Genomic DNA, 13,254 nt, shown 5'->3' with positions numbered 1-13,254 from the left:
AAGTGAGAAAAAGCCAGAACATTAGCTGAAACAAAAAACATTACAGGTAATTAGTAATGGTAATATATGAGTGTGATATGTTGTATGTAACAGTTTAAAATTTTGCATGCTTAAAAAAATTTTGCATTTTTACTGATTATGATATTAGTTGAAATGATAATGGCTACGGAGATTTCTCTATTTTTTTTTTTTTTTTGTCTTTTTGGGGCTGCACCTGTGGCATATGGAGGCTCCCAGGCCAGAGGTCGAATCAAAGCTGTAGCTGCCAGCCTACACTACAGCCATAGCAATGCAGAATCCAAGCTGTGTCTGCAACCTCCACCACAGCTTATGGCAACTCTGGATCCAGTGAGTGAGGCCAAGAACTGAACATATGTTCTCATGGATACTAGTCTGATTTGTTAACCACTAAGCCATGAGGGAAACTGATTTCTCTAAATTTAATAAGCAAAATATATAATGTCAAAGATTTTCTTTGCAGATAATAGTTTAAGCATCATGCATATGTACATTTACTTCCAGGATGACAACTTAGAGACTATAGATAAAATTCAGGGAGTTCCCATCGTGGCTTAGTGGTTAACAAATTCAACTGGGAACCATGAGGTTGCGGGTTCGATCCCTGGCCTTGCTCAGTGGGTTAAGGAGTTGGCGTTGCCGTGAGTTGTGGTGAAGGTTGCAGACGAGGCTCAGATCCTGTGTTTCTGTGGGCTCTGGCGTAGGCCGGTGGCTACAGCTCCGATTCAACCCCTAGCCTGGGAACCTCCATATGCTGTGGGAGCGGCCCAAGAAAACGGCAAAAAGACAAAAAAAAAAAAATTCAGTTTACAAAATAGTATCATTTAGCTAATGAGGCAGTAGTACTACTGAAGCTCACATATTCCTATTTGATTAATTTAGGGAAAAATAATTTTTCCAGGAAAAAATAGGAAGAAAAGCAAATGTAAATTATTCAGTTCATTGTTTAAAAACAAGACTGTGAAATAGGAATTCATGTAATTTTTTCAAATCTATAAAAGGATGCTCTAAGTGAACTTGTTTTATATTGAGCAAATTAGTAAACTGTCAATTCTAATCCAGTTATCTTGAATTCCTTAAAACCAGTGTATCATGCAGTTATTAACGTTTATCATGGTAAATTGCTTATACCCGCCATTAAGAAATACACCAGGTAAATGGCACTCATGAGTTATATTAGTCAAAAAGAATTAGCTGAGAAGAAAATAAACAAATCAAGTATATATTATAATGTGGCCCAGTTTTAACTATTTACCTGAAATAATGAAGGCATTTTTTATCAGGATATCCATACCTCAAAAAAGTTAGAAAAAAAATAATATGTAATTTATTTAGTAGATAGTCAAGATCCCAACAGAATTATTTGGTATAAAAGATGGAATGGAGGCAGTTCTCTTAAGGCACAGCAGTTAAGGATCTGGTGCTATCACGCAGTGATTCGGGTCAGTGCTCTGGCCTGGGTTTGATCCCTGGCCTGGGGAACTTTCTCATGCTATGGGTGGGACCAAAAAAAAAAAAAGGAAGATGGAATGGAAACAAATATATGGTATGATGAACAGTCAAAAGAATCCCTTTTCCCACCCATATTTTGAAATTCTGAAACTGAAATCACTAAATTCTTCTGCAGAAAATAAGGCATTTATAACATGGAACAGTTTAGGGTGATGATTAACAGACTAAAAAGTCCTGATCAAGAAAATCTTGTTTCAGACTCACAGACATAGGTAACAAACTTGTGATTGCCATGGGGGAGGGGGAAGGAGTGGGATGGACTGGGAGTTTGGGGTTAGTAGATGCAAACTATTACATTTAGGATGGATAAGCAATGAGGTCCTACTGTACAGCACAGGGAACTATAGCCAATCTCTTAGGGTAGAACATGATGGAAGATAATATAAGAAAAAGAATGTACATGTATAAGTATGACTGGGTCACGTTGCTGTAATGGCAGAAATTGGCACAACTTGTTAAATCAACTATATTCTAATAAAAATTAAAATTAAAAAAAGAAGAGATTGTTTCTCAGGTACAACTAAGATAAAACTAAGGAAATGGCAAATTGTGTTTCTTGATTTGTTTGCCTCCTGGTGGTTAGTCAGGACCTACCTATCCAAGTGACTCACTTCCCTATCAACACCATTCCCTTGGTAACTCATCCAGTCCTTGGCTTTGTACCATCCTTCTGCTTTCAATTCCAGTATCTATCTCTCCAACCCAAGCAACTCTCTTAAATAGTAGTCTCATATATCCATCTTGGATGTTTAAAAGATTGCTCAAACTTTATTGTTTAAAATTAAACTGATTCTTCCTTCTAAACGTACTCCTCTCTTATACTCTTCCTCATCTCATCAAATAGCAACTCCTTCCCTCCTTCAGTTACTTGGGCCAATAACTTGAAATTATTCTCTACTTTTCCTCTCTATACTTCATAATCTATCAGCAAATCCAGAAGGTTTCCACCTTCTAACTACTATTAGAATCTGATTACTTTTTACTACCTTGTCTATAACATCCTCTATCAAACCATCAACATCTCTCATCCAAGTTTCTGGAATCTAACTGGTCTCTGCTTTCAGCTTTTCCCCCTAATCCTTTTAGTTCATTATCCAAAAGGATCCCTTTTGAAACATAAGTGGTCTTGTCCCTTCTCCATTCAAAATTTTCTAGTGGCCTCATATCACCCAAAGGAATAGCCAAAGTCCTTACAACGTTCTGTAGTCTCACATGATCTGCCCTCACCACTCCAGTATTCATTTTTCACTTCTTTCATTCCTCTTCACTTATTCAGCTCCAGTCATACTAATGCCCTTGTTGTTCTTAAGATATGAGAAGCATGCTCCTGCTCAAGGTCTTTGTACTTGCTGATCCCTGAAAAGCTTGCTCCCTTACTTCCTTCAGGTCTCTGCTCAAATGTCACCTTAATAATCCTTTCCCAACAACTTCATGTTAAAGAGCCAATAATCCTTCTTTTTCCCCCACCAACAATCTTGTTTCCTTCACCCTTGTTTTATTTTTCTCCACAGCACTTATCACCATCTGACATACTAGTTGTTTACTCATTTAGTTGCTTATTATCTGTCTTCTTTCACTGGAATGTAAACTCCAAGGAAGCAAGGGTTTTATCTGTCTTTTTCACTCCATTTCTAGTGCCTTGAACTGTGCTTCAAATGTAATGAGGCATTAAGTATTTGTTAAATAAATCAATCAGCCAATTAATTTAGTGAAGCACCTTTGCAGAAAGTACCTGATGAAAAACTATAGGAATGATCATGGAAATTTAAAAGACATGGTTGTCACTGCAAAGTTTTGCCATTATTTTGACTTAATATTGTTAGGGAAGACACTCCTCTCTGATTCCCCAATGGAGGACCTGCTGGTAGACAAGAACCCTAGCCCTTTACTCAATATTACAAGATAGTTCACTTCTTAGATTGGGGCAAGAGAGAGGATAGTCTCAGTTTTGAGAGAATAGAAGAGAGAATGGAACTTGAGAATCAATGCTCAGGCTAGCAAGAGAAGAGAAACAAGTTGATAAAGACATTCTTTCTTTCTTTTCTTTTTTTTTTTTTTGTTTTTTGTTTTTTGCTTTTTAGGGCCACATCCAGGCTAGGGGCCGAATCAGAGCTGTAGCTGCCAGCCTACACCAAAGCCACAGCAATATCAGATCCAAGCCGCATCTGCGACCTACATTGCAGCTCACGGCAACACCAGATCCTTAACCCACTAAGCGCGGCCAGGTGTCGAACCAGCATCCTCATGGTTACTAGTCGAGTTTGTTACCACGGAGCCACAGTGGGAACTCCAATAAAGACATTCTTTATCTATGTTGAGATGATGGATGAGTCACAAGGAAAGGATGAGAGGGCTTCATGTGGGGGCATCTACATGCCTGGCACATTCTAGATACTCATAAACTATTTACTGAATGGTTTACTGAATGAACAAATGAGAATCAACAGACTAGAAAGAGTGGTAGAAATATAATGTGGAACGAATAGGAATAAACATGGTGATTCCTGCAAACTCTATACTCAAATTATAAAATCTCTGACCTCATGTCAAAGTAGCCCCTATACTGGGAGGTTGACAATTAGTGGCAGCCCAGCAAAAGCTCTCCTCAAGATTTCAGAGCTCTTTAAGATTTTTGGCAGTGTGGGTAGATCCATCAATATTTACAGAGAATCACAAAACATCTTTAATTAGATTAAAATCTAGCTAATCCTGGCATATTCAACCATGGATACTTGCTAATTTTGATATATAATATTCCAAATGAGAGGAGGTTACTACTTGTTTCATTTCTACTTTACTTGGGCTTAATTTGATTTCATATTATGAAAACAAAGCCTAAATAGAGTATATATAATATATAGTGTGTATATAGTGTGTGTATATATATATATATATATCAATAGTTCAATTATTCTTTTTTTTTTTGTGTGTGTCTTTTTGCTATTTCTTTGAGCCACTCCCATGGCATATGGAAGTTCCCAGGCTGGGGGTCGAATCGGAGCTGTAGCCACTGGCCTACGCCAGAGCCACAGCAACATGGGATCCGAGCCACGTCTGCGACCTACACCACAGCTCACGGCAACGCCAGATCCTTAACCCACTGAGCAAGGGCAGGGACTGAACCCGTAACCTCATGGTTCCTAGTCGGATTCGTTAACCACTGTGCCATGACGGGAACTCCTAGTTCAATTATTCTTAACACTCATGATAATTTTTTAGGCTTTCTTCAAGTTCTGTGTACATTATAAATGCTTTCTATTCACCTTCTAGTACTGTCATAAAAATGGAGATTCTAGTACTAATGTTTTCATTTGTATGAAATATCCAGCACATTGGGCAAAAGTAGAACTGGTGACAAGACTGACAAGATAATACTACCTACCACATGTTGACACAGCCAGAAAGAAGCAGTCAATTAAAGTTAGCTCACAGATATCTGATTAGGGATGCACTTACATCTGCCAGTTCCTTGATTTGCTTTGCTGATACATCAAATGTGTCAAGTCTTTGAAGGTAAGGCAAATGATATAACACATGTGTGGAATAATTACATAGCAGACAAACTGGATTGGTTTTATATTGAGGATCATTCAGACATAAATCCTTTAAGTGACGCAGCCTGGTTAAGTTGGTGAGGTCCTAAAACAACAACAAAAATAATGGTCAGTTAATTAATTGCAACTGTCCATTTCTTAAGGAGGCATTTGAACTTTTTAAGAGCACCCATAATTTAATATAATGCATTCTAATCATGTGCTTTACTATGTTGAGGTGATTTAAATACATAAAATGTTATTCTCTAGTGAAAAAGATGCTAAATACATGAAAAATAGATCAACAATAATTAAACAGCAGACTCTATATAACCATGCATATAACCTTTAAATATAAAAGGCCAAAGAATACTTGCTAAACCATGAATTCCACAGTAAACCTTGGAGCCCATTTACTCGTTAAGACACTGTTCCTTCTCTGCGCAGTCCCTTTGCGAACAAGAGCCCAAGTAGTAACAAGGCTGTAGGTCTGCAACACCCTTCATCATTCTTCACACTGACCATCTAGGAACACTGCTTGCTATCTTCCTCAGTCTCCAGGTCCGCTCCTCTCACCAAAGGCTATGCGACCTCTGTCCTGTTATAATTACCACTGAACCTACCGATTCTTAGGTTTTTTGGTTTGAGTTTTTTTGTTTGTATATTTCTGTAAATTTCCTTTCTGCCTATTAAGGGCAACTAAGAGCTAGCTAGCTTTCTCTTGAGGGCTTCATTTTCCTCACAGCCTCTCAGGGTAGGGGTTGATAATGCACTTCCAGAACAATGTGTCTCCTTAACATCTTTTCCCTTGAAGTTTAAGTCATTGTTTACACCTTCCTTTATTTGGCATCTGGCCCCTGCTCAACTCTAATCTTGTCTATTCTATTTAAACCCTGACAACCTGAAGTTTCAGAATGTGCCAGATCCTATTTTATCTTTAGACCTGCATTCACGCTGATGCCTTTTAGTGGACTGAACTTCACCCCAATTTTACCTCTTAATCTGTCAAGACTCAACTTAGGTATCATCTTCATCCCCTAGGCCTTCATCCCCCATAGATGCTCTCTATGAAGTCTCTTAGCCACTGGGCTTACCTTTATTATAGAATTTATTATACCCTATTGTCAATTATCCACAACATCTCACTGAAAATTAGTCTTGTGGTACCTGGAATGGATGGAAAGTGGCACAGAAGTTGTGAATCATGTTTTTATGAGATGTAACCATTATGATTACAGAAAGCCTTTCTAATTTAATGCCATACAGTGGATCTTCACAATCATTTTTATTCCTATTCTTTTGATGAGAAAATTGAAATAGGTTAATGTAATTAAATTGATAGTAATAATAATAAAATAGCTTATCTATTGAGTGCTTACTGTGTGTTAGTCATTATTTTAAGAGCTTTGTATTATTTCACTTCGACTTCATATTACCTTTGTATTGTGCTGCCTCTGGTTTGCGGCAGGGCCAGAAGTAAAAGACCTTTCTGTCTATGCAGCCTGTGCTCTTTACCACCACAACGCTGTCATGGCTGGCCAGGATGAGATGAACTTTAGCACATCTTCATGGCAGGGCGATACATTATCCTCCCAGCATTCTGCACTTTTCTGCAGCCTCCACTCATGTTTCTCTCTCTCACTGTTCCAGACACTGAGAATTTCTATTTTTTTTTTACTTATTTTACCACTTAGGTCCTTCACAGCTTTGCTTGAAATATTCTTTCCCTAGGTTAACTCTCCTGCTTATGTCTCATTTGTTAGCTTAAATGTTACCTCCTACGGCATTCTGAATTTATTTTCATAGCTCCTTTTGATCTTTCATGCTGATGTTACTCAAATAAATCCCTTGATTTCTTATCTCCATGCTTGTGCATATTGTTTTTCTCATCTTGGGATGCCTACTTCCCACTGTGTTATAGGAAAAAACCCCTACAATGCTTGTTGAAAATCTGTTAACCCTTCAGTGTTCACATCAAAGATTTCCTCTTGAATTTGACCAAAAATGTTAAATTTTATTTAAATTTCTTTTCAAAGTGTGTATTACATTTCTGCTTTGTTCTGTTGCTTTTTGTTTTCTTATGTTCTTCTCTGGTTAAAAGAATGCCTATTTTAATATTGATCAATTCAAAATTATTTCTATAGTAGTAAATCTACTTACCTTTCTTCAATATTGTCTAGAGGAAATGTTTGAATATGCACTTTCAAATATTTTTACCCACATAAACATTGTCTTATTTGTTTTTTTCTCTCTCTCATATATGTGCTTCACAAATGTTTATTGAGATTTATTATAAGTCAAGTACTGCTTTAAGCATTGTGGATATAGCAGTGAACAGAACAGGCCAAGTTCCTGTACTCATGGAGTGTGTATTCTAGTAAGGGCTGTAGATAAGTGCTAAGAGGAGAAGTGAAAAAGGGGAAGAGTGATAGGAATGCTTCAGGTTGGGGAGAATAAGAGAGGCTGTTGCTATTTTACCTAAATTAGGCAGGAAGGGTGTCACTAAGAACATAACATATGAATAAAGTCCTAAAAGAAATGAGAGGTGCCATGAAGATGTACGGGGAAAGAATATTCTAGCAAGTGCAAAGGCCCTATGGTGTGTGTCCTTGATATATTCAAGGAACAGTGAGGAGACCAAAGTGGCTGGAATGGAGTAAACAAAGGGGAGAATGGCAGAAACTATGGTCAGAGAGACACTAGGGAGACTAGATTAAAGAGTTTGGTGGGTCACTGTAACTGGCTTTTACTCTGAAAGATGAGAAGCCAAGGGAGCGTTTTGAGCAGAAGAATGATTTGAGCTGACATATTTTTAAAGGAATGGGCTGCCATGTGGAGAACAGACTGAGCGTAGTGAAACAGGGGAGAACTGTTAGCAGGCTCTTTTTCCATTAGTGCAGGAAAGAGATGATGGTGTCATGAACCAGGCCGATAGTGATACAGGTGGTACATAATGGTCAGATTCTGGACATATTCTGAAAGTACAGCCAATACGATTTGCTGATGGACTGGATATAGGGTGTGAATGAATAAGAGGAGTCAAAAATGACTCCGAGGATTTTGGCTTAAGTTACTAGGAGAGTGGAGATGCCATTTAGAGAAGTGGAGAAGTCTGTAGGAGATGAAGATAGGGTGGAGGGGAAATCAGTTTGAGTTAGGCTAGGAGATATCTGTCATTCTGGGTAGTTGCTAGTGAAAGCAGAGATACCAATTTAGGAGTAATAAGTAGATAAAAGGTATTTATAGTTATAAGATGATGTGATTAGAGAATGGATGCAGATAGAAATGAGAAAAGATCTCAGACTAACTTGGGAAAATTAATATTTTAGATGCTAGAATAGGAGGAAAACCAAGAAAACTGAAGAGGTGTAGCCAGAATGATGAGAGGAGAACTAAAAGAAAGTGATATCCTAAAAGCCAAGTAAATAGTTATTTGTCTGGTTTTAATAGTATCAGATCATCAGAGCCAGTTTAGTCAGCTTATTCTAAAATTTCTGGGAGGAATACTGATTAGTCCAAAACAACAATTAAATTATTTTTTAAAATGGGAATATTTAGTCCATTTTCTGCAATAAGAGGGTTATGATCCAGGTTGATAAATTAAAAAAAATAAATTATTCCACTTAAACATACCTTGAAAGAACATATTTGGTTACCAGAAAGGTTTAATCTTTCCAGTTTTTCATTGGGATCAAGACATCGACCTTAAAAAAAAAATGAGAAAAAATTAAATTTCTTATTTTACCTCCTGCTCCTATCTTGTCATGTTTCTTAGTTGTATATGACCATCTTTTCTGGCATATAAATAAGACTAATGGTAACACTGCATGATTAGTAACTACTGACTGATCAATGTATAATACTTTCACATCCCATAATTAGAGATTTAGAAATGCTTTGCAAAGATATACAAAAAAGTCTAAGAGAAAGAAACCTAAGACTGTACTTTTCATTCTGATAAAAATTACCATAATACTGTCTCATATTCCAAATCAAAGTGTACATACCAATGCTGCTTATTAGATTTCCAGCAAGGTTGAGATCGCTTAAATTCTTCAAAGTTTGTAAGCCCTAAAAATTTAGACAGTACATAATTTAGAATAAATCATTAAAATCTATATTTATAAATCATCTAAGCTGTCTGGTTAGTTGTGCAGGTGTTCTCAGCACTTGGTGCCATTTACTTCACAAACACAAAAATAAATGGGTGTCTCAATGCAGCCACCTCTGTTTCTCTGGAACCCGGAGAGAATTACTGAAGGGGGAGGGAATGGGAAGCGGAGTGAAGAGGAAAGAGGAGGAAGAACAGAAGAAGAACAAAGCATATCACACAGAATATGTTTATAATCTGAGGCAAGTTATATATAAAACTTCTCTGGATTTTTTTTAACCTTCAAAGAAGAAATAACACCTTACTTCCCAGACATGGTGGAGAAGAAAATGTATACAAAATTCCATTCCTTCCTTCCTCTCTCCCTCACTCTCTTTTTCTTTTTCTTTTCTTTCCTTTTTTTTTTTTTTTGCTTTTTAGGCACACATGCACAGCATATGGATGTCCCCAGGCTAGGGGTCAAATCAAATCTGTAGCTGCTGGTCTACACCACAGCAACAGACAGCAGTGTGGGATATAAGTCACTTCGTCGACCTACAACACAGCACATGGCAACACTGTGAGCTGAGCAAGGCCAGAGATTAAACCTTCATCCTCTTGAATATTAGTCGGGTTTGTAACCCACTGGGCCACAATGGGAACACCTGAAGTTTTCTATATATTATATTATGCTACATACACATTAGTTCTTCTTAACAATAATTAAACTAGTTACAGATATTTCTTGGACATTGTGGTTAAACTTGCATAGGAATAATTGATTTTACATATAAAGCACTGAATTTATCTTACCTCAATGTTTTTAATTGCATTGTGGTTCAGCCAAAGAACCTCCAATCTGAATAATTTCTCTAAATTTTCTATTTTAGAAATTTTATTGTAATATAAATACAGTTTTTCTAAATTTCTGCATTCTTGAAGACCTCCAATTTTCTGTAAAAAGAAAGAGGGGAGACTGAATAGTGTTAACTTATGTTTTTGCATTAATCCCTTCAATAAAGTAGATTTTAACTACATTCTTTACAAATCAAATTTTCGGGGGTGGAGCAAGAGGTGGTGCTCACCTTCTCCCACAGATACATCAAAAAAATACATCTACATGTAAAACGATTGACACAGAATATCAACTGAATACTGGTAGAAGAACTTAAACCTACAAAAAGGGCAAGAAACTTTTGACATAACTGGGTAGAACAAAAGAAAAAGAGAGAAAGGAATCAGGATGGGACTGGCATTCCTGAGAGGGAGCTGTGAAGGAGAAAAGGAACCCACATCCTGGGAAGCCACCTAACTGACGGCAAGATCAGCCAAGTTAGAGGGACCTCCAAGTTGCCGAGAAAAGTGCAGCAGCTGGACTGAGAACTGCAAAGCAGAGTGAGAGCCGCACAGATCATCTGAACCACCAGCCAGGACACCACAGCCTGAGATGCTCGGGCAGGGGCTGGGCACTGAGACTTAGGCTCCAGAGGTCAGTCCCAGGGAGAGGACTGGTGCTGGCAGTATGGAGACAGCCTAAGGGGCTAAGGAGCAGTGTGCCACAGGCAGGGGAAAGGTACACAATGGGCTAGGGAGGGGAATGCCATGGTAGAGGGAAGCTGGAAGAAGGTTCGGGTCCCCAGGAGAGGCAAGAGGTGGGGAGGACCACCATAAGAAACTCCCTGCACTGGAGCATGAGTGTGCCTGCGGGCTCTTAGAGGGCGGGGTGGCTCTGCCACAGGCTACGGTTGGCAAGAAGCCTCTTGCTCATTTAGGGGAGACTGGGTACTCCTTGTGCAGGCTACAGGTGGCCAAGCACCTTTTGTGTGGGCTAAGGGCATGGGGGGGCTAAGTGTGATGTGATACCTCTTGCATGATCTACAGGTGGCAGGGACGAACCTCAGTGGTTGTCTCAGAGGCCAGAGGGAGGCATGGCTTGCCACCACTGGGGGCCTGTGAGTGGAGCCCAGTCACTTCAGGGGTTGACAAAAAAGAAAAAAAGAGGGCACTGCAACTAAGCATCATATACTATTGCTCTTGCTCCCCTGGGAACACACCTGCCCTGCAGCTGCCACTGCTAAATGCTCTGGGTGGCACCCAGACACTTGGTCACTGTCCCTTCTCAAGACCCTACAACTAGGAGCAGCTGGTGCAGCACCTCCTGCGTGGCCTAAGTGGAACAGGGTAATTCTTATGTGGTCTGCAGGTTGTGGGGGCAAACTGCCACAGTTATCTCTGACTCCAGAGGTGGGTGTGGCCCACCGCCACTGGGGATGCCTGAACAAAAATCAGTTGCAGCCCCAACCACCTCAGAGGGCACCACAGAGAAGAACATTGTGACGGAACACCACCTTTTGTTGCTCTCACTCCCCTGGGAGCACACCCATCCTGCTGTTGCCACTGCCAAATACTCTAGGCAGTGCCCAGACGCTTGATCATTGTCCCTTCCCAGAAACCTGCAACTAGGAGCAGCTTCTGCAGCACCTCCTGTGGGGGTGGCAGGATGAGGTGCTTCTTGCATGGTCTACAGGAGGTGGGGGCAAATCACCACAGTTATCTCTGGCTCCAGAGGTGGGAGTGGCTCGCCACCACTAGGGGTCCATGAACAGACACCACTTGCAGCCCATTCACCTCAAAGGCACCACAGAGGAGGGCACTGTGACCAAACACCACCTGTTGGTGCTCTCACACCCCTTGGAACACACCTGCCCTGCTGCTGCCCCTGACAAACACTCCAGGCAATACCCACACACCTGATCTCTGTCACTTCCCAGGATCCTGCAACTAGGAGCAGCCTATACAGCACCTCTTATGCGGGCTAAGTGAAACGGGTTTCTTTATGCATGGTCTACAAGTGGTAGGGGGAAACCACCACAGTTATCACTGACGCCAGAGGCAGTCGTGGCCTGCTACCACTAGGGGTCCTTGAACAGGCACCACCTATGGTTCCAGTTACCTCAGAGGACGGCACTGCAATCGAACACAAGCTGTTGTTGCTCTCACTCCCTTGGGAACTCACTCACCCTGCTGCTGCTACTGCCAAATGCTCTGTTCACCTTGGAGATCTTCCTAGAGCTCATTACCACATCCCAGGGCCCTGCAACTAGGAGAAGCCTGTGCCACCTTCCTGCAGGTCCTTGCTGCTGTTGAGAACCCAGTGACCAGGCACTGACTGCTGGCCCTACCCATTGCCTCCTTCTCCTTGAAAACACAATGAGCATCCTAGGGATAATAGCCTGCTCACACCAAAGAAAAAGAGAGCAAACATTCAAACTCCCACACCAAAAATAAATAGTAACCCCCCTGAAAAATACAAAGGGGTAGTACTCTTGCATAGAAGTAGCCTTACAAGACTACAGTTTGGCTTCCCCAAACTCACAGAAAAAGAAAAACACAAGCAAGATGAAGAAGCACAGAAACCATTCGCAGTTAAAGCAACAAGAGAATTCACCTAAAGCAGTCAGTGATGAAACAGACCTCTGCAGTTTGACAGACATTGAGTTCAAAAGGGAGACAGTGAAAATATGAAGGAATTAAGAGAGGATATGAACAGTAATGCAGATTCCTTTAGAAAGGAACTAGAAAATATAAGGAAGAGCCAAGAAAAACTAGAAAATTCATTTGCAGAGATGCAAACTGAGCTAAAGGCAATAAAGACCAGAATGAATAATGCAGAGGAACGAATTAGTGATTTGGAAGATAGAATAATGGGAATCATCCAATCAGGACAGCAGACCAAAAACCAAATGAAAAAACATGAAAGCAATATGAGACCTATGGGATGACATAAAGTGGGCCAATCTACACATTATAGGAATTCCAGAAGGAAAAGAAAAAGAAAAGGGGATTGAAAATATATTTGAAGAAATTATGGCTGAAAACTTTCCAAATCTAGAGGATACTGATATCAAGATACAGGAAGCACAGAGGGTCCCAAACAAGTTGAACCCAAACAGGCCCACACCAAGACATATTATAATAAAAATGGCAAAAGTTAAAGAGAGGATTCTAAAGGCAGCAAGAGAAAAGCAAAGTGTTAATAATAAGGGAACCCCCATAAGGCTCTTAGCTGGTTTCTCTACAGAAACACTACAGGCCAAAAGG

The 13,254-nt window shown here is 39.9% G+C and overlaps 1 protein-coding gene across 14 annotated transcripts in view; it reads right to left on the bottom strand.

The window, feature by feature from the left end:
- Positions 1-13,254, bottom strand: part of LOC100622535 (leucine-rich repeat-containing protein 9) — a 115,161-nt gene that overhangs the window by 89,181 nt on the left and 12,726 nt on the right. For 13 of the 14 annotated variants that reach the window (XM_021062251.1, XM_021062234.1, XM_021062232.1 and 10 more), the window contains 4 exons: positions 9,967-10,107; positions 9,071-9,134; positions 8,697-8,767; positions 4,987-5,169 (listed from right to left, as the gene is read on the bottom strand). In XM_021062251.1, the coding sequence (XP_020917910.1) occupies positions 4,987-5,169; positions 8,697-8,767; positions 9,071-9,134; positions 9,967-10,107 (459 nt within the window). Of the gene's footprint in view, positions 1-1,273; positions 1,313-4,986; positions 5,170-8,696; positions 8,768-9,070; positions 9,135-9,966; positions 10,108-13,254 lie in introns of those variants that run through there. The other variant, XM_021062255.1, reaches the window with a different exon arrangement.

The sequence above is a fragment of the Sus scrofa genome, chromosome 1 (genome assembly GCF_000003025.6).
Source record: "Sus scrofa isolate TJ Tabasco breed Duroc chromosome 1, Sscrofa11.1, whole genome shotgun sequence".
Classification (NCBI taxonomy): Eukaryota; Metazoa; Chordata; class Mammalia; order Artiodactyla; family Suidae; genus Sus; species Sus scrofa.
This window is presented reverse-complemented; position numbering and strand designations above follow the sequence as displayed.